The sequence below is a fragment of the Falco peregrinus genome, chromosome 12 (assembly GCF_023634155.1).
Source record: "Falco peregrinus isolate bFalPer1 chromosome 12, bFalPer1.pri, whole genome shotgun sequence".
In the NCBI taxonomy this organism is placed as follows: domain Eukaryota; kingdom Metazoa; phylum Chordata; class Aves; order Falconiformes; family Falconidae; genus Falco; species Falco peregrinus.
Window position 1 is genome coordinate 28504246 of NC_073732.1, and position 22336 is coordinate 28526581.

Here is a 22336-nt window from a genome sequence, read left to right on the forward strand (position 1 = left end):
GAATACTGTTAAAACAGGAGCCGTAGCTTTCAGTGTTATGCAATGACAATCCTTCCATATTTTGTGGATTTGGGATCTGATCGTGCCCATATGTCTTAATGTGGCCATAAGAAGCAGTGGCATTGACTGAAAGGTACTTGAGAAACAATAGAGGAAGTTTTGGGTACTTGAAGCAGGCACTGCTGCTTCAGGAAGCACCTTATTCAAGCCTGGCTGCTTGTTCTCATTAACATCTGGGCAGCTGTGCAAGAAACAAGATCACAGTGCTGATCCGGGTGATAACTATTGATTTTTTTAAGCTACTACTTTACAGAAGAAATTTTTGGGGGTTTTTGGTTTGTTTTTTTTTTTTTCAAAGGAGTCTTGTAAAACCTTACTATTAGTGGGGTCCTTTCTGTCTCACAATCACATAAACAAAGGCTGCTCAGCTTAGAAAAGGGTTGTAAGAAATTGGAATGAAATGATAAAATTTCATACTCTTGTTACTTGCTTATGACTGAATTTTGGCTATATGTATGCATCATTGGAGGTAATACTTATTTTGTGTATCTTTCTCCTTACATTTCTCACTCCTTGCCATCTTTCAGGCACATTCAACCCCTATTCTGCTGATCCACTTCCTGCCAGTCCTAAAAAGCAGCTTATTCTGAAAATCATCAGTGGACAGCAGCTACCTAAGCCTCCTGACTCAATGTTAGGAGACAGAGGAGAGGTAAGATACTCTGATACCAACAAATGCTTCCATGAGAGGTCCTGTAGTGACGTGGCAGCATGTGACTCAAATAAATAAATTTTCACCTTATTTAAATACACTGGTTATTGTCAAGCTTTTGGTCACTAAATACTACATTTTCTCACAGAGTTTGTATCCTGTGAGGTACAAAACCCCATGATGTTTAACAGTGGATTTGCTTTGTATTTTGAGGGTGACTTCATTTTTTTTGAAAATTAGTCATAGCTGGCCATAGCTCTTGAGACTACAAACCATACATCACTTCTACCTCGTTAAACCATTTCCCATGATAGTGCTGCTTGAAGATTCATGTGAATCATAGGTTTTTGAATTCTCATATGAATTTAAATTAACTCTCTGCATGAATTTTCTTAAAAATTGACCTTCACTTGTATCATTGACTTGCTTTTAAAATGCTTTGTTTTTAAAAAATAGATTATAGATCCCTTTGTTGAGGTGGAAATTATTGGGTTGCCTGTTGACTGCTGTAAAGATCAGACCAGGGTGGTTGATGACAATGGTAAGATAATCTAGCTGATTTCTTCTTCTTCTTCTTAAAGTAAAATATTAAGTAATTATAAATGACTCGGTATCTGTTATTACTTTCTAAATTGCGAGGCTTCTTATCTGACAAAATCAAATTCATGTATTTAAGAAATTAATTCTGTTTTCTGGACAATTTCTGGTATGCAGAGACAGACAAGGAAGAGGTGAAGGACAAGAACTCTTCACTACAGTATCTTTCTCCTGGATTGTGCTTAAATCTCCTTTATGCAGAAGTTCCAATTTTTTTTTTTAATGTATATAAAATATACATGTATAACTTCAAATGCAACAAAAACAAATCATGTCCTATGGAGTTTTAACTGCTACCTCAGCCTTCATGGGAAGGAGATAAATAACAGAGCGGGGTAGCCTGTTGCAGCAGGAGAAGGGGCCATCAGTTGTCATAGGCTGCTGGAAAACCATGGAGGGGAAAAAAGGTAGTTCCTATTTGGTTTGGTCTGTCTTTACCCTACCATAGTTCTGCAAAACAACAACTTGCCTTGGTATCCCTGCCAGCTACCCAGCCAGAATTATTTTTCTGTAAAAGCAGTCCAAGAGACAGATCTCTCACTTTTAATTACTTACATAATGGAGATTGAGAGCGCCTAGATCTAGATGAGCAATAAGTAATGAGTTTTCATATGTGTATTTGGACTACTTGTTTCTTATACCTCTTGCTATGCATCATGAAAACTGAGGCTAGCGCTTGCTATGGAATTGTTTTCCAAAATTTCTGTTCTGTTTGTTTTACAGGATTTAATCCTGTTTGGGAGGAAACACTCACTTTTACCATCCACATGCCCGAAATAGCTTTGGTGCGATTCCTTGTTTGGGACCACGATCCTATTGGGAGAGACTTCGTTGGACAAAGAACTGTGGCCTTCAGCAGTCTTGTGCCTGGTTAGTCCCACTTGTTTTCCTTGACTTAAATACTAACTGAAGAACCAAACACCTTTGAACTTGAAGTTTTAGATGAGGTTATTGGCATATGATATACGCTTATATCTCTGGGACTTTGTGAATGACCTTGGACAATTCTTCTGGTATCTTAGCAAGGTATATTCACAGTTACTTGAAGGAGTTTGGATGTCTGTGCTTTTGGGAATTACTACTGGTGTTTTATTTATAACTTGGAGGCATTTTATACTGGGGGGTTGGAAAACCTGTGAGAACCTAAGTTTTACTAAAGGCATACAAGGTGGCTTACTGTATGTATTTCACTGTTATAGATAGTTGTTGCCAGTTACACATAAAATGCAAACTGTTGATTATTTGTGGTGCAATATTTTTGTTTTACTAGGTTATCGTCATGTGTATTTAGAAGGACTGACAGAAGCATCCATATTTGTTCATATAATAATTAATGAGATCTATGGAAAGGTAAGTCTATCCAGAAATGTGCTTATTTTATGACTCTTTAGTTTCATTCTTCTTATAAAAATGGATTTAAATGTACCACAGAACCTCACAGGATTTGTGTGGTTTCTAAATGATTCTTACCGCTTAGGTTCGTGGCATTTTGTACATTGGGTTAGCAGTGCCTAGCTCTCTCTGGCTAATTCTAAATGAACTATTCAGATCATACAGCAATGAAAAATCCCAATGTCTGATTCTGTTGCCCTCAACTCGAAGTCTTAATTTATACTCATATCTTTATATGTATGTCTGTATCTATGTTATCTGCTAAGCATCGGCATGCTCAAGGAAGTAAAATGCAATTCCTTATTCGTAGTGTTTTCTCTGAGGAGCACTGAGCCAGGATACCCGCTCACAGCACACCCATGTCCAGTAAAACACTTGGGTCTCTCCAGCTGAGATACCCCAATAAAGCACAGGCATGCTTCTGTTGGAGTGCTCAGGACGCAGAAGGGTGTAGCTTGTAGTGTGCGTGTGGGTTCCTTGCAGGTGATCAGCAAGGAGTGCATAACATACTGTTACTCTAGTCTTAGCATGTGTGTATTTATGAATGTTCGTAAGTTAGCACCTAGTAATTACCACATCTATGTACAGTAAGTATATTTATTGAGTCAAACTAATTTTATCTTAAAGTAAGTCTTGAGAACTGTAACTGCACCAAAACATGGTATTTGACAAGCTATTTTTAGCAGCTAATTTAGGCTTTAAATCTTTTAGGTTTTAGTGTATACCTTTTTGCTTTTCTGCAAGATTACTAATTTTAAAACAGTAGTGAAAGCACAGTGCTTTTTCTCTGCATTTCTACTTCAAATGCCTTCATGAGCAACTAGCACAAAGAAATTAAGGCCATGTTCAACAGGATGCTAAAATAAAATAACCCTTTGTAGTGATTTAGAAAAAGAGAAAAACACACACACACACCCCACCTTTATGAAATGTGTAGGTTGAAAAGAACAGTTAGACCTCAGTCCTTCTGCCTTCTGAGAGTGGATGCAGACAACGTCATGTTGAATATGTAAAACCACAGTTCTGTGAGCACCCAAGGGAAATTCAGTGGAACAGGGTAGAAGGTAATGTAAATGAGGCCTACGGGCTGAGATTTTGTATAGTCCAGATCCTCACTTAACTCCACTACCTTTACCTTCACTGATCCCATTAGATCACTGAATGATCTAATGATGGCTCTGTAAACCATTTAGCTATCTGTCTCACTTTCAGCATCCCTGTCTCAGTGCGGGGACCAGTGTCTCAATGTACTCCTCTGCTCTTGTCTCCACCAGTGTTCCTCCTGCCAGGGAGGACAGCAGCGAGGTTGTGAACAGTGTTAACCAAATCAGACCTGTGCATGTTCTGAGCACAAAGAGAAGCTTTTAGTATTCAGGGTAGACTTCATTACTCTTAAATCAGTGTAAAAAGAAAAGCAGCAGTAAACAGCTTGGAATGCACCTGCAATATATACCTAGATCTGCACACATCTGGCTATGTGTGTGAAATCACCTACAGTTTTGGTGATAGCCTGTAGGGGAGCTTGTTCAGCTGTTGCTCTTGGCTCATGTGCTCTTCAAAGAAGAATTATGCTCAAGAAAAATCGTAAAGAGTAGTTTCACAGGGAGGACAAAAGGAAGCAGGGGTGAAGACCTGTTGAGATTTGATTATTGCATCACTTAGTCTGTTCATCTAGTGCTTGCCTTAATGATGGGCTGTGTTATTGTTTCTAATGTGCATTCAGCCTTTTTTGATACATTTGCATCCTTGTAAGTGAGGATATCTGGTCAAGTTTCTGAGAGATACTTACATTAGACTAATACATAGTTTTAAATTATTTGCTCTAGAGTTGTATTTACAGCTGATGTGCTATAACCTCATTTGCTTGTATCACAGTCTTGCAAACATTAGCCAAATGTATTTGCATGTTTTTTGCCTTTCAGTGGAGCCCTTTAATCCTCAATCCCAGTTACACAATATTGCACTTTCTAGGAGCCACAAAGGTAGACTTCATTAGCATGCACTTTGCACTTGGCACAGATTTTTCAAATGGTTCTTAATCGCATGATCTGCAACTACCAAACTTACATCATTCTTCATTCAGACTCTGAAACATTTGAATATTGCTTTGATGAAGCCCATGCATAAAACTCCAAGTTAATGTGTAGCCTGTCACTGCAGTACACTTACAGTCTTGTCATCTCTGATTAGGAGACTTTGAGCAAACTGCTCTTGTAATTGTGGCAGGCTGCCATCCTAATGAGGAGAAATACAGACATGCATGAATTCATGGAGACCTATGCTGATAGTTCCTTGGTCAGAGTAGATGTGAATTGCTTGGTGTGAATTTTTGCTTTGCTGCATTTTTAAACTTTGTCTTCATCGTTCATAAATACTCTGAAAGCAGCCCTTTTCATTGTACTCATTATATAACAGTCAGAGCTCATTTGAAACCCTGGTTATCCTTGTCCTTTCAGAATAAGCAGCTGATAGGACTCAGAGGGTTGTTTAACAAGAACCTGAAGCACAATTCTGCTGAAACCAGTGGGCATTATGTACGGAAGCGATCTATTGGTGATCGAATTCTCCGGCGCACAGCCAGTGCACCAGCAAAAGGTAGAAAGAAAAGTAAGATGGGTTTTCTTGAAGCTACTGAAATTAAAGACAGTGCATCTGAACCAACAGACCTGAAGGACAAAGAAGGAGTTGTAAGGCGTACAAGCCGGAGTTTGCAAACACGTCCTGCTTCTATGCCCGTGGACAAATATCTTCTTGTAGGACTACCATGCCCAGCAGATGAAACTGCCCAAGATGCCAAAGGAAAAGAAAATGCATCTGGTAAGATGCTTCCAAAATTACTTTTGGTGTAGTAAGTGGAAACAGTCCGTGAAAAGGCTTAGTTCTGCAGTCTTTATGCAAGTAGTTTTATTCAACTCGCATAATAGTTACATATCCCTAAGACTGCAGTATTTCAATAGCTTCTTAAACTCTTTGATAAAAGACACCCTGGAGAGCTGTCTACTCTGCAAACTAGGCAAATGAATTACAGTAATTTCTGGAAGTGCTCTTAAAAGGACACTTGCCAAATTTCTTTTTATAATTTAAGAGCCAGCCTTCAATCACGCTTCATCAATTTCTAGTTTGCTACTGTCTGTTTACTTATTGAAACAGGGCTGCTGGCATGGTGGATTTTCTCTCTCCATTTTCAAGGAGGAAGAACAGCATACAGCCTGTGTTTTTGGAAATGGTGTGTGTAAAGACTAATGCAGACTTTCTAATAGATGTAAAAGTGGCAAAAGTAGGTAAAATTTTGTAGTATCCAACAGTCTTGGTGTTATCCTCAGCCTAGGTTACTTACTTTGTTTAATTTATGTGGAAAGCATGTGTTAGGATGAAATTTTGGCCTTATTGATATGCAGTAAAATTTCTTAAAATAGCTTTTTTTCTAAGTGTATTCAGTAATAATAATCCTGGTTTTGAAATTCAGTTATTCCTGTGACTACAGCAAAGTCAATGTGTTTGGCCTGCCTAATACTTGATTTACTGGAATATCTAAATAAGTCTAGGAAGCTTTGAATACAGTGGCTGTAATTCATTAGACCTGCTGTCTCCACCCTGAGCTTGTCCCTAGCCTAGAGTGTCTATATTGCTTTTTGAGGCTGTTTTTTGTTTGCTTGGGAAGAGCAAGTGCACTCACACAAGCTGTCCCCATGGGGCTGCAGGGCTAGCCAGATCCTCAGCTTCTGGTCAGTTCTGACAGCACAGTGTTTCTGCAGTTGGTCCCGCAGGGCTCGTCCTCAGCTGGCGCGGGACAGCCAGCAGCACTGTCTCTCTTGCTCAGTAAGACGCAGGGAACACACTGAGAAACCTCTCTTGGCTGGGGGTGGATGATAGAAATGCTGCTCTTCTCCAAATATTTTCATCTATGGAGCAGCAGCTTCCAGCAACCACAGGAGCCACCCTAAAACAGAACTACCAGGCACAGATTAAGGATGTGTTGTTAAGCCACCTTTGTTCTATTAGCAGCTCATACTAGTGGCTTTGAAGGAACAGATAATCTGCACATCGCCTTGTAAGAGAAGTGACTTAGGAGAAACAGCAAGCAAAATCAAACCAATTTTTTTTTTTTTCTACCACCCTGAGAAGAAAGTGTAGACAGGAAAAAGAGTATTCCTAGTAAAGGGAGTTACCTCTGAAATGGTGTTTTTTAAATTGAAAGATCTTCTAATTAAGCCCATGAAGGTGATACAGCTCAGCCATTCGTCACAACAGGCGTAATCATTTCTTAAATAGTTCTTCCTAAAGATGCTACAGGCAAAGACACAAAATTATTTTAGAAGAAAGTTCTACGCTTTTTGGAGGTCACAGGTATTCACTTACAGCAGAGTAACCTTTGCAGAACACACAGGTCCTGGTGAGATGACCTAAAAAGCTGTCACAGGGAATGAATCCTGCCTCTTCTAGCTATGAGAGGACTAGATCCTGTCCATTAGAGACTGTAAGCCTTGCTCCATAATCCCTATGGAAGAGAACTGGCCACCTTTAAACATAAAGAAGAGAGATGTGAAGAAGATGGAATTCCAGATGGAGTCCTCTCCTGTCCCCGAGGGACCTTTTCCCTTCTCTGTGCTGCAGGGCCATCCATGACTTAGTGGTAGGCTCAGGGAAAAGCAACCTGGGCCCTTTTTTTGTGGGAGAACTTACTTTGAGTCACGGTAAGAAAAGGTACAATGCAGCCTTGTGCACATATGGAATACGCTGGGATTTTCTCAGGAAGTAAGTTTAGCTCAAATATTTTAGACTTGGAGGTGGCGTCACCCTCAGGGAGGCACTAATCAGGTGAAGTGTTTGTTATTGCAGGATGCAGTGAGGAATGGAAAGGGCTGGCTGTCCAACAGAGATCTTTCTTGCTAAAACATTATGGCTGAACATATATCCTCAAGTGGAATTATGCAGGTGGACAGTGTGCTGTCAGTTTTCTCCTGTGTTCTTTATAGAAAAAAAAAAAGTCTAGAATCAAAGAAATGTACATCTTTTCTATCCTTATCTAGGAGCACTGGAAACTTTGGGGAACTACTCAGATTTTGGAGATCAGCATTTAAAGCTATATTCATTAGAAACAGTTCTTACTCCACCAAGGGGTTTCAGTCACTGCTAGTGAATGATCAGGGCTTCTCTTGTTTTTCCTAGGATACCTGGCTTCTAGCAAATGTTAGAAACAGTGTATGTTATGCCACACTTACTTCTATAGTCCCTGCTTAATTAAAAGCTCCAAAGGAGTGAGCCACGGAGCTTGGATTTGGCATATAAAGACAAGTAAGAAGGTTGGGTGGAAAAAATATCTGATGTGTATTTTTCAAGGAAACAAAAATGTTTCTCTCATGAATGCAGCATGCTGGTAGAAGATCAAAAATGAAATCCTGAAATTGTAACATTTTACAATAACTACATGTATAACAGAGTCTGGAGTCCACCTACTTGATGATTTTTACTCAGCTCTTTTAAGCATGCCTCTTGTTTCAAAGTATTATGTTTTTTAACAGAGCTGTTTTGTTCTGTCTTTATTGCCATGCTGCTTTATAGTACAAATCTGAATAGGAACACAGCTGAAGGTAATACCATGTGCAAGCTATGATATGGTACCTCATTAACATTATTTGCAACAAATATTACATCATGTGCTTGATGTAATAGACATTCAAAGGAAGTTTCAATGAAGTGCCTGCAGTTGTATTTTTCCATTTATTCATATCACTCAGATAATTTGTACTGAACCTGCACAACCCCATAATTAAGTTCTGTCACAACTGTACCTAATTTTGCGTTCTCCATTTGTCTGTCTAAGGACAAAATAGTTGTTAATAACCAGAACACAGTTTTGTATGCAACTAATATGTTTCTTATTTAATTTAGCCAACAGTGATGGCAACACAAATGAGACTGAAACAAACTCGAAAGAATCTGTTTTTCCATGTTCTGAGAAAACATCAAATACTTCAAATTTGGCATCTCGGTTTAAGGAGAATGAACAGAAGGAGACTACAGTTGACTCTCTAGTACCACCTCTGCGGGAGCAACCTGAAAATTTAGTTTTTGCAACTGGTGTAGCTGAAACAAATCACCTCATAGACTATGAAGAAAATCATCATTCTGATGAAACTGTCCCCATAATGCAGGACTCCGATTTTGAGCTTTCCACAGAAAAAACACACGACAAAAACTGTGCAAACAATAAAAAGGAAGATGACGCAAAAGGGTCTGAGGAAGTAACTCTTGTGGGGACTTCCCTTTCTCAAAAAGTAGAGATGGAAAATCACAAGTACGGCATCATCAGGAAAAGTACCGTAGCACCTCTTTCTTTGACAGATATTTCTTCTACCATTTGCTCTGATGCTCCTGATTTGCACTCCACTTTAACCATGCAAGACAGTGACATTTCTCGCCTTATAGATGAAGTTTCTTTAGCGAATGAGAGTGAGATGGATAGTGCTGTCTCTGCTCTGATCGGACAGTTTAATGTCACAGATGACCAAACTGATCTTACTGCAGTCTCGAGCCTCTGTGGCACAAGCAGCCACACCTTCAGTATGATGGCTACACACCCACGCATGCTTACTGTGGATCTTAGCAGTCCCTATAAGCACAACCCTTCTACCACAAAATCCACCAAATCCCCTTTGTTCTCAACTCCAGACACTACCATGTTCTCAAGCCCTGAGACTGCGGAGTATTCTGTGTACACCGTTATCCATGAGGCAACTCTTACACCAGCTTCTGAATGTAAGACCCACAGTGAATTACTTTGCAAGAAGTTAAATAGTACAGAAAATAACTTGCCTAGTTCTCCTTGTCCTTCATCTCTCTTTTTGCTAAATGCAAATCCTAAAAGAAAATGTGGAGTAAAATCTGGAACAGGCTGGGAAGCCCCTGAGTCTGCCAGTTCTTTTGCTTCCCAGAGCCTCATCTTTGAGGAGTCACTTGACCCTCTCACTGGTGAAAATTCAGAAAGCAGCAGTCTCCTAGAAGTAGATGGGGATTCTCAAGATCTCTTGGTAACTGCATGTGAGTACAAAAGGGAAGACATGAGCCAGTTGGCTTCCCCTTTGAAACTGAGGCAAAAGCAGGACACTGGGCATGGCGGTGAGAGGACCTCTGGGGACAGCACAACTGTTGAGCTCTGTGCTGCTGCCCTGGACTACTCTGATAACTTCAGGACTGCAGGGAGTCAGCTCCCTTTCCCAGTGTGTGAAAATGTTGGCTTTTTGTGTCATCATCATTCAGATAAGCAGAAAAATATAACGTGTAACTCCGAGAGATCCCAGATCAACGTACGCTCACCTGTGCTCAAAAAGGCTTTGGCTTTCCCACCTCATTCAGCCATCAAGCAGACTAGCCCTTGCAAATCCAAAAGTCTTGGTGACTTGACATCAGAGGATATTTCCTGCAATTTTGAAAGTAAGTATCAATACATAAGTAGGAGCTTTATCTCATCAGGCATGAGAGACAAGAAACTTGCTGCTGTGAAGAATATGAGACCACATTCTACGGATGCTCTGACAGAGCAGCTGAGGAAGCTGGTGTCCCTGGACCAGGAAGACAGCCGTCAAACGCTGCACTCCAGGCAGATTGATGAAGACTGCCCAAAAGCGCTGGTCAGAAAACTCTCCTCCAGAAGCCAGAGCAGAGTGCGGAATATAGCCAGCCGTGCCAAGGAGAGGCAGGAGGCCGCCAGCAAGCAAATATCTTCTAACACAAGCAGCATAGCAGGGGTCGTCTTTCGGAACAAGCCCTCAGCACCTCCTCACGTTATCAACAGGCATTCAACAGGCTCGTACATAGCCAGGTATCTGAGTGGCTTCGCTGGGGAGGACGCGGAGGGCCGAGGAATGCCGGAGGGTGCGTGCGCTGCTTTGCACTACGGCTGTAGCGACCAGTTATACGCACGCAATTCGGTTCTGCAGCTGGAACCCAATAGTGATGATAAGCCTGAAATCTACTTCCTGCTGAGACTGTAGATTGTATAAATGTACATCTTCAAAGTTTACAAACTGTTTCATTGAAATGAAGGATTTTTAGCAAGAAATAATGTTTTGAGGGTTTAAATTATTTAGAAATGCAGTTTCATGCTAGTGATTCAGTTGTGATTTAATGTGCCCTTTCCTGTCAAAGCTTATGTAAACAGAAATCATGCTCCATCCTTACGTACAAGTTACTTTGATTTAGAATTTATAAAGTGAAGTAGTCTGGGGACTATCTGCACACAGTAAGTATTTGTAGTGGTTTATATTTGTAATGCTGTGCTCAAAAGCCTAACATTGCAGTGAATGCAATAGTATTCTGTTTTCCTGATGTCCTGTCCTACTGTTTGGAAAAACATTTTTAGTGATCACTTTTGGCCTTTTGTGCAAATTCTACTAAGCATAGTGCTTTCGGTTATTGGTAATGTCCTTGGGGTTAGACTGCTGAACTGGGACTCGTTCTGCCCAGCAAACAGCAGCCTCGGAATGAGAAGACCCTTCATTAGCATCATTGTTTTTCTGTGATTGTACTTAATCGTTAATATTAATTTTACATGTTTCCATGTATGAACTATGATTCTACAGCAAACAATTTGTAGAATTAGCATTAGTCCAAAATCGCGAGTAATGCGTAGGTTTGTCGTCTGCCTGTTCTATGAAGCATAACAACAGTTGTCTTCCTGTTTTGGTCACCGTGTTGAATGCTGATTTCTGAACAGAGTGGAATGTGGGAGTAATTTTGCATTTATGAATGGAAAACTATTTCTGCATATTTTGTTATGTATTTTTGCTATTGATTGTGTGTGTAGCTTCAGTACAGTAGCAGATCTGTTCCCTGTATATTTGTAATTTTATTGCTACATTGTTGACAGTCAGTGGAATATTTAAAGCTGATGTGGTAGAGTAACTATTTTGACTGTCCATCTTCATCTTTTTCTATGAAGGCTGAAAGTGAATTAAGTGAGTAATCTCAAACATCTGATGCTTCCCAGTAGGGAACAACGTAGCTTTATCTTGGTTTTAAGAAATTCTTTGCCTTTGTGCTAAGTTTCTTCTTATATGTAAAAGACGTACCTTTTACCTCTTTCTTTTGTAATGCAGAGTATTATTATTATTATTGAAAACATCATTAAAATAGATTTTTAAGTGCTTGGTTACATGTTTACTGAAACTGTAGCAAATACAATTGTGCTTAAACTAACAGTAGTGAGTGATTGCAGACATCTGTCTTGTGTTGAGCTTGCAATAAGGTTTCAGAAAGGGAAAAAACTTCACATGATGGTAATGGTTCTTAGCTAGAAACCTGCAGCTGAGCTCTTTTGCTTTTCTGGATAGAAAGTCATGTTTATTGAGTGTGTCTAACTGCCTGCGTACTCCCATTTTGTTCCATTAAGGGTCTAACAGATGCAACTGGCTGTTCTTTCAATCGCTTGGGAGAGAACAGTTTATTTTCTAAATAAAAATCATTTTTCCATGGAGGAACAGAACAAGATACTTGTGTAATCCCTTAAGCTTTGACCTGAATTTCTCTCTCAGTACTTTTGATACAATTTGGAAGGTGTGACTGAAGTCACCTCTAACTTCAGGAAATTTCAGAAGCTCTGTGCCTTGTACTGTCAGAGCTGTCCTGGAGGGGATATGGTTTCAACTTGGACTTGCCTCTAGTTTGTCTGCTGTGGTAGTCTAGAGGCAGTTTTGAAGTGAAAAAGTGGATGTGCACAGGGTGTGATCTGCTCCACTGAATCTCTGTGCCACAGATGCTCACACACTATTCAGATACCTATAAATTCTTTAGAAATAACTGTCATACAAAGTGCCTTGTAGTTAAGCATTGCAGGACATGAAAAAACTAATCTTGACTTGAAGGTTGTTTCTAGCTTTAATTTGAATTAATATAGAAAAATTGTATGGTGTTTGCAGGAGGTCAGAACAGATTATTACAGTTGTCTCTTTCGACTTAATCTCTTACTCTTTCCTCTTAATTTTAGAAGTTAATTTGGATGGAGACAGTTCTTTGTGTGAAATTTGAATAGTGAAATAGGGCAGGATTTCTATAGTGTAGACTCAAGTCAAAGGAGCATCTGACTCAGTGTTTTATCTGTCTCACTGGACTTAGTGTTTTGGGTTGGTTTTTTTGTCTCACGAGATTCAAAATCTGTTTTGTTTGCACAAGGGTTTTTTTGGTGCTGTAGCATGTGTGCTAAAACCTTCTAACTATTCAGTGCTAGAATACTATGAGCCTGGAAGAACTTGAGTCAGATATTCAAGATGTTCTAATGTCTTGTGATCTAGCATGGCTGAGAGTGCAGAGAGTACTTATGTCAACTGCCATTAATTTCTGCTCTTGAATAATCTGTAGGGCAGTTTGTAGACCTGGACATGGAAAACTGATAAAACAGGTGTTTTATGTCTGTTGGCAAAGGTAATGTTATAAGAGAGAAGTTTTTAGCCTGCAGAACTTTAATTTTGTTAGGTTGTATTCAGAAATGGATTTGGACCTCAAATGTACATCTTCAATATGTCAGGAATGCATGAAACCACAAGAATTGTGTATGAAGATACCTGTTTTAGCAGCTACCTCTGCACAGAGAAGCTTGGTGACATAATGAAGTGTTTTGAAGATTTCTGTATAAAATGTTTGAATTGGAGAGGGGTCTAAGGCAACGTCAGAGACATTATCTCTTGTTTTTATGTTCATAATTACAGAGAAAAAGGTTCAGTAGTAAAGATGAAGTACTAAAAAGTCAATGGTATTTTTTGCACATACCATATATTTGGATTAAATTTAGTATTTTGTATTAAAGCAAGTGTACCAGGTGTCTTTCCAAGATAACCATTTGACCATCTCTGTCTTAATTTACTAGAAATGGAGAGCATTCAGACTCTGGAAGGAAGAAGCTGAGATCTGGAGGAGCTGAGTCCATACTACCCTTGCAGAATAGGCAGGTGAAGAATTCTCCATAGGACTGATGTGCCTTCTGTTTTCCTGCCAGCTGGCATAGGGTCCAGTCCAAGTGCAGTGCTGTTCCCCTTTGTGTGCCAGGTCAGAAAATATGTCTAATCCCTAAAGCTACTGGGCTATTCCTTTGCTTACTGTTAAGTATATGGCTAAGGTCTTCACAGAATTAGGAATCATTCTATAAGCAGATGTCAAAGATACTTAAAACCTCAAGTTAACTTTTTCTTTTCCAGATAAGAGTCTGTAGAAATAAAAACCCATCATTTTCTTAAAACTACCCATATTGCTTCTGAATCTGGAACTTTAAAATAGTAGAAATGTAGGACAAGGACAAACGATGGAACAGAATGTTGCTGAGTGAGAGGTTAAGATGAATTGGAGATGGGCAGACATCGCTCTCCAGTGAAGTCACTAGGTGTAAACTTTTTATTTTTTAAGAGATGTACTGCATTCTGTATCAGGTTATATTTTCAATTGCATTGATTGCATTGGATTTTACATCTATTTAAGATTTCCGTTATATCTTCAGGTTTTAATTTAACTGTGTGAGTTTAATGAGTGAGTTTCATTTTCTTTCATGGAACTGAAAGGACATAACAGTATGTTCCTGTGGTGATGAGAACTGTGATTAGTATATAATACCAGTCTGTCGCAGGCAACGTCTTGTTTCTAAGCACCGGGCCAAACACATCTCTGGTATAACTAAAAGGTCTGATCGGGGCAGCTATACTATATTAGATATAAACGTTTTGGCACGTTAAAGCAGTGTGTGTCGATTAATTACCACCCACTTTTTCTGTGACATTCTGATACTTGGCATAAACTTGAAAATAGCAGAATTGGTCCATGCGTGCCTCTGGGAATTGCTGATGCTGCTGTGTGAGTGGATGGGCTAGCTGATGCTGAGACTGGGCTCGCTGACTGCCATGACAGTCTGGAGACCGGTCTAATTCTGTAGCTGCCAATTTCCAGAAGGAAATGGGCAGTCTCTTCGGGATGCTTCTGTGAGCCTGGAAGCGTGCTGTCAATGCAGCCACTCCAGTGGTGATGTTCCCATCATAAAGATGGCCTAGCCTATTGGAAAACACACTGCTGATCCTCCCATATCCGGAGGATGATGTGGTATCACTGTGGGCATTAGTAATACGAGTCTAGAACTGTTATGACGTGACATAGTCATGGTCTAATGTTCTCAGCATCAGAGAAACATTGGCCTCGTGTGTTTGTGCTGCAGAAATGATTGCAGTGTCAGAGAAAATCTAACCCGGAGGTAACATTCTTTACACAGCAATGCTAAAATGTGATGCTGAATAGCAGTAGGAATGGGACAGTTTTGGAAAACTGAGAATGCTTCCTTCAGTAGCCTGGTGTACTGGATAATAAAATTAAGGGATACTGTATCAACGAATTAAGCACTTTCTGAACTCATCTCTGTCTTTAAACCTCTGTGAGCATCTGGTACGTAGATTAAAAGAAGCACTGTATAGAGCCAGGATTTTTAGATATATGGATAGAACAGACCAGAATTGGTCTGCAATTCAGACATTCATAAAGCCATTCATTTTTCAGTCTTTTCCCCAAAATTAATTAAACAGTGTACGAACAAGGCTGCTGCTTCTTGAAAATCCATCTAGTAAAGGTTTTTTTGGTGCAGAATCTGCTGCAAACTTCAACTTACCCCAATGCTGATTACTCTCACTGCTTTAAAAACAAATATTTCTGGTCAATGTTTGTCTAGCTTCACTTTCCAGCATGAAATCACATTTTATCTGACTGCACAGTTGAAGGGGCTCTTGCCATGCAAGTTTCTCTCTCATAAACATAAAGTCACAGCCTTCTCTTTGCCATCCTATATGGATCAACCCCCTGAAGTTTCTCTGTTTAAAGTATTTTATTCATTCTTGGAGGTCTCCTGTGAAGGTTTTAAAGTTTCTGGCACCATTCAAGAACTGTAGGCACCAGAACCTGTTGTAGCATGACAGTGGAAAGCATGGAGATAATATGATTTGTACCAGACTGTGGTTAGACTCTTAACAGTTGTACAAAATGCTCCTAGTGTTAGGGATCCGATTTCATTTTCTTTACTCTTGGCAAAGAGGTGAAAAGATCTGCTAGGAAGTTTTACAGTTTCTCCTGTTCATCCTAACAGGCTGAGGAGGTGTTTATCGCCCAGTCAGATTCACCACTGATGTATCAAACAAGATGTGAAGCGGTAGCCAAAGGAACGATCTGTGGGTGGGCAATGGGATGGGGAAAAGGGGTTCACTTCAGGCATCTAGAACACATGAGAAACATAATATCTTGGAACGATAATTTTGAAAGCATTTGTTTTGGCCAGTCATGCTGTGTTACAGCAGTGCTGAGGTGGTGTGCCATGACTGATGTGGTTGATCAGATGAGGTGGTAAATCACGTTTATCGTTCAGGAGTAACATTTTAATTCTTTATTTTCAAGATCACATGTTGTAAAGCTCGCCTGTACAGCTTGGAGAGAACGGCAGAGCTGCCTGTTGCTTGAGGCAGGGTTACTGCTGTTCAGAGAAGCCTCAGATTTGCCAGGGTGGTCCAAAAAAACCCACAAAACAACAAACCCTGTGTTTCTTCACTGCAGTTCTTGTATCAGTTGCTGTGAAGTTTCCTCCTGTGAGGGGCAGGCATGAGGTGACATGCAGATGCTAATGAGCCCAAGGCTGGTTTTGCGGCTCTCCTGTCACAGAAGGGTGACTGGTCATTAGTGTGCCTCCTGTGCCCGCCTGTCACCGCAACTGCGAGAGCTGAGAGCCGGTACCACAGGGCACTGAGGCTTGCTGTGGCACATCGGGCCACCCGCTTCCCCCAGAATTTCCCCCAGAAGCATATTGGGTCCATTTTATTCTTGGACTGATGCTTATTTGGTGTTTTTTTGTTTTGTTTTTTTTTTTTTTTGTAAGATTTTAATGCTGTTCCTATTTGCAGCAGGGAAAACAATGTTCAGGACCTTCAATCCACACATATGAGATCAGTGATTACACTGATTACAGATCTGCTTAGACATGCAGAAGGAGAAATAAATTGAATTTCTATCAGAGATTATCTTTTGAAGTCCTGTGTTGATTGAGACACAAATAAATGAAAATGGGTAGTGTCTGCGCTGGCCTAGTTGAGCATGGAATTTATATATGTGTGTCTGCATGTAAAAAGCTATAGAATTTGAAGTGTGCTCTTAGTATCCAGTATATCTGTAGATTAAACAGGAGAATTTGTAGTCCAGGTACAGTTTACAGCTGCATACCTTATGTTCTCTTGCTGTCTGTTTGCAAATGTGTGTATTTGTACGTGTAAGAAGGGGTCATGGGAGGCGAGGGAGGATAGCTGTAGCTACTGCCTGGCTTCAGTAGTCCTTTGCTTCAGGAACAGTTTGGTTTTTGTTATGTAAAACCTTTGCAGCAGAGACTTGTCTTTACATATGACTTGATTCAATCACTGCTAACAGTATTTCTAGGGTCTAGTTCCAGCCAGAGTCAGCCTCTTCTATAAGTGGAGTTACACTGATGTAATGCCTGACTTTGCTGCTCTGGTTTACATATACAGTGAAAACACAGGAGTAAGGAATAGTGATAATGGTCTAAGGGAGTTTGAGATTCTGAATTAACTAAATTTTTTACGAGTTGCTTTGCTGAGCTCTTGCAAATAAAGATAAATCCTGTTTTTCCTGGTGGGTGCATTTAAAAACAATTTGAACATCCATTTCAGACTTTGTAATGACATGGAAATAGTTCCTTCCTATTCAAAACAGTAAGATCGAATCCCAGCATGCAGGGAACATGGCTGTGTACAAAATGACACCACAAGTGGAAACTCCAGTCTCTTAACAACCCAAAACTTTGGATCTAGGTCAGCGCGAGGGTCTGGGACATCTCTGTGCTCCACAAGTGGTGTGACACACTTGCTGGAGGCTACGCCAACAGTCAAGGGTACCTCTCTGGTGCCTGCTTGCGCTGGCTGTGTAGTGGTACAGGAGAGCAGAAGGTTTCAGGAGGAAAGCCACCCAGCTTGGACAAAACATTCACGCAGCGTTGCATGGGACTCTGTATTGTTTCCTTGTTATGACCAGTGCTAGAGATAAAGCGCTGAATTAGTTTTGCTCCGTCACCTTTGGGTGGCAGTTGCTGCCCTGAAGCTCTGATGTTCCTGATTCATGCAGTGTTCTGTAATGGTGTTAGCTGGATGGTTAATTTCAGTACATCTGGATACAGACTTGAGTTCATCAGTAAAGTCAGACAGTATTTATGTGATCCAGTTTTAAGGAATAATAGTCTTAAGGAAGCACATTTTTAAGGGAGCAGATGTCTTGAAGCAGAGCATTAATTCATGCTGAGTTTTCAAGCATTCATCTGACTTACAGGCTTTTTAAAGTGGATTCTTTTAATTTAGTGCTTCCCATCTTGAACGTTTATAGTCAAAATTGTATTTCAGTTGAAGATGTATTAGTCTAAAATGACACTTTTAAATTCAGTGGAGAAGTTCTGAAAATTGACACTGAGAAAACAGAATATAGAGAGTTGTAGAGGTCTGGAAGTCATGTTAATTTGACTTTGTTATTTTCAGCACTACTAATTTTTTTTTTTTCAGTAAAATGAAAATTTAGTTGCATCTGAGTGGATCCTGTTGCAGGGCAGAGTTCAGTGGAGCAAAGGAATACAATCAAGTGCTAAATTTGGGTGAAGTCAGTGCTGATCCAGAGTGTAACTACTGTAGTTGATGGAGCTTCCCCAGATGTATATGCTAGGATGGAAGTCTATTTCTTGACTACTTACCCAGAGTCAGTCTGTCTAAAGCTTTTCAAAAGGCTAACATTAGAGATGGAACTTTGATTTTAAACATGTTTCAGATTTCTTGTACTTTTCCATATCTTCAAATAGAGGCGATGCTGAGTAAGGAAGATGGTAATTAATACCCTTTTATTTATTTTGTCTTGGGACTAGAGATGTTAAATATTTTAAAATATATGCCTAGGCTTCTTAAGGATGAGGATGCATGTGCTGTTTTGAATTCATTTAAATAAATAGTAGCGATACTGACCTGCACTCCCATTTTTTTCCTATAGCTTTGTGAGAACCTAGTAATGCATAGTGCTTACATAAAATAAGGCTTTCACATTCTCATTAGCTGCATTCCTAATCCTGGAAGATAATTATTATGATTTTCTGTTTTGATCTGTGTAGTCAGTGGGCAAAGGTTCAGTCCACTTGGATGGATATTGCGCTCTGGAGGAGACTGGCACTATGTGCAGGGTGGATAAAGTGACTGTTTTTAATTGGGTGTTCATTTGTTTTCTAAAGCTGGGGCGCAGAGCTGGCAGTCACAGTGCTGGCTCTCTTAGTCCTGCACACGCGCATGAAGTGCACAGTGTTTGCGGGTATTTGTGAAGCATGAGCAGAGTGTTGTGTTATCTCACCAGATGAAGAAATGTAGTGCCACCAGAAAGTGTCTGTTGTTCTCCAGAGATCTTGTTCTCAGCCAGAAAGGTTGAAGCAGACACAGGCAATCTGCTGATGGCATAAAAAAAACCAAATCTGAGAGCAGTTTGGGATAAGGCTGCAAGCACACTTCAAGGGGTAAAGGGGAGAAAGACAGAAATGTCTCAGGGCCATGTAAGCAAAGCCAGGCGATCAGGAGCTAAAGCTGCTGCATTGATTTACCCCTTGGTCCAGCTGTGGGAAAGCGAGCCATGAGACCTTTGTTGCAATGGATCCTTCCCCATCCACTATGGTGTGAAGAGAAAGTTGCAGAGGAATTTATCTTTCTGGATTTCCCTGAAGCCAATACACTTTCATGAGATAAACCAAGATTTACTCATTCGTATAGTTTTTAATTTGAAAGATAAATCCTCAGCAGTCTCCTTTTGCCTCTGGTTTCCATGCTCAGTCTCTCTGTGCCAAGCACAGCACTGAGCCAGCTTTGCAGCAAGAATACTGCTAGACTTGACAGCGGGAGTGAAGAGGAAAGGCCTGATGCACACATGTCCAGTAAAGTGTCCCTTTTATTTCCTTGCTGAAAAGAACTTCTGTTTTTAATCAAAAGATGTGAAAGTGTGTGGGGGTTTTGCCAGTGATTCAGGTTCATACGTTATCAGGCCAGTAGGATGTAAGCCATCCTCTGCTGCAGGTCTTTGCTAGGAATCATGCAGGGGGATTCAGTCCAGTACCAAATGAAATGGTTTCTGTGTCTTGAACAGTTTTGACAGGACCTTCTGTTGCACTTAATAGAGATGCTAAATGCTTAGCAGGATGAATAAATACAAGCAATGGCTGACTTCTGCTTCTGAATGCAAAGCTTTAGACAAGGAAGGAACAACATTTTTTATTTTGTTGGAGCTATATAACAGTATAAATTAGATCAAAATTCTTAGTAATTGGTTGTATTCATCAAATGTCTATTCATTTGTTTTAAAGTGAAAGAACTGCGAAGAAAGTGCTGGTATGACATGTCGAAAACAATGCTGTAAGCATGGCAGTTCTGGGTTTCTGGTCTATGAAAGCCTTGCCAGGCTCAACATTCAGTCCAGAGGCTGCAGTTGCTGAATGGATATACATTCCAGAAAGATTTATAGTTTCTGCAAAACTTTGTGTAATTCTGAGTCGTTCAGTAGCTAAGGAACTATGTGTAAGGAAAATCCTTTGTCAAGGGGGTCAGTTTCAGATCAGACTGGCAGCCCCAGGCTCCATCAGCTTCGGAGGTTCCTCATTGCATTCTGGATGGGTGTTGGTGAGGTCTCCAACAATCTCTCTTCCTCCCTTATGATGTAGAAAGGAGCAGCAAGAGGTGGGTGTTCTTGTCAGATTAATAAAATGAGACTATCTTTTCATTTTGTAAGAGGAATGCATCGGATCACCCATGCAGCAGGAATAAGACCAGACAAATCGTATCTTTTTGTCTTCCAGAGTCAAGACACCAAAACCAGTGTGGCGGTATGTGGTCAGGGTGTTGGTAGTACAATCTAGTGTCATGTAATTCTGAACGGTATCAATTTCTGCTCCCAGTGTTGCTGAAGGAGGAAGGGGAGGATGATGTGTTCTTGCTGTTAAACTCCATGAGTTTAAGGCTGGTTCTTACCCAAGCACGGTATGCTGAAAGATAATGGTTGAAGGGATTTTCAAAAAGAAAGTTTGCAGGTAATTATCCCTATAACATAAAGGAGAAGGATGTAATAGTGGCAAGAAAACTGTTGAGATGCAATGGACTAGTTACCTCTCTAATGACTTGTAAGATAAGCAGCATCTCTGGAAAAGTCTCTGCTTGCTGGGTGATCTCTAGCCATGCAAAAGGTATTTGTTCCTCTGTGCATGCATCAAAATGCCCAAGATGCAGAGTCAAACTAGTCAAGTAGAAATGACACAAGTACTAGAGAGCCAGGTTAGCCTCTGTGGGCAAAGTAGAAGGAACAAGGGATTTGAGTGGGGTGGTGGTGGTGGAATTTCTTTGTTTCTGATAAGCATGGAGAGCAAAGACATGAATGTCTCCCCTAGCGAGGGGAAGCAGATCCATCCACCTCTGCCCTCTAATGCCAGCTTGGCCCTGACTCGCTCACGTTCACCATGAGGTCTCTGAAACACAAGCCTTATGTTCTGGAATTCTGTCATTTCTGGAGATGGAGCAGTGTGGAAAGGCTTGGGGGAGCTCATCTGTATTTTTCTCTACTGTTGGGATATTGACAGATGGAAATTTGCTTCTTGCCTGTACTACTTAAGATGCACATTGGTTTAGAGCAACAAGTTTGTATCATGACAAGAGTAGTACAACACACTGTTACTTAGATACAAAAAAAAATAATCCTAACAGAAAGCACGCCTGATATTTTTATCACATTACATTGAACTCTAAGCAGGATTACTCAGTGTGTAAGTCCATTAAAGCCTTTTTGGATTTCTGTGAATGCAAACTGAACTTTTAGGTTGGAGTTGGATCTTTGAGGGCAGGAGTTGCATGCTGCAGCACTCGTGCACAGAGTGCCAAAGAACAGGTTGTATGATCCTCTTCATTCTTTGTGGCAATATACTGTCTCAATATTCTTCTAATACTCCAGTATCTCATTAAATTGTAAACAAAATTTCCTGGTTTGCCGCCACAGCTCTACAGCGTTCAGGCAAGTGACTGTTCTTACACCTGCATTGTGTGTGTGTGATGATGGTGATGGCTTGAGTCTGGAGGAAGGGAGAAGCTGGGATATGCTTACATGGGTAGTAACAGTTAAGGGATGGGGTACTTCTACACAGGTAGTTACAGAGAAAGGATAGAAAGGTTCAGCCTAGACCCAGAACCACTAAAGAATCCAAAAGGATTTGGTTCCAAAAAGTGTTCATTTACACCATTCCAGTAAAAGACTGAGAAGGATATTCCAAAATGCTTTAAAACTCCTTTTGGGCTACCTTGAACACAATTCCTTTGAAAAATAGAGAAAGCACAAGTCAGGAGGAATACCTTCAACTCTGGTGTGTATCGGATTCCAGGCCCTCTAAAATCCCTCTATTTTTGGACTTGGAACTGCTACCTTTTTTTTTTTTTTGTAATATATATACATATATAAAAATAGAAGTCTGGTCTCCTGTTGAAAAGAAATGTACGCCAATATAATTGATGCTTTTCTTCTTTAGAAAAAGAAGTTAAGCTGGTTTTTCATTTCTAAAAGATTGTTTGGTCT

The 22336-nt window shown here is 40.2% G+C and overlaps 1 protein-coding gene across 8 annotated transcripts in view; it reads left to right on the forward strand.

Annotated features, from left to right (window-relative positions):
* PLCH1 (phospholipase C eta 1) overlaps positions 1–11901 on the forward strand; it is an 85497-nt gene extending 73596 nt beyond the window's left edge. For 5 of the 8 annotated variants that reach the window (XM_055817457.1, XM_055817458.1, XM_055817462.1 and 2 more), the window contains 7 exons: positions 588–712; positions 1169–1253; positions 2033–2179; positions 2580–2659; positions 4624–4683; positions 5158–5518; positions 8594–11901. In XM_055817457.1, the coding sequence (XP_055673432.1) occupies positions 588–712; positions 1169–1253; positions 2033–2179; positions 2580–2659; positions 4624–4683; positions 5158–5518; positions 8594–10695 (2960 nt within the window). In that variant the 3' untranslated portion in view covers positions 10696–11901. Of the gene's footprint in view, positions 1–587; positions 713–1168; positions 1254–2032; positions 2180–2579; positions 2660–4623; positions 4684–5157; positions 5519–8263; positions 8293–8593 lie in introns of all 8 variants that reach the window. The other 3 variants (XM_055817460.1, XM_055817459.1, XM_027777803.2) reach the window with 2 other exon arrangements.
* The last annotated feature ends 10435 nt before the right edge of the window (positions 11902–22336 follow it).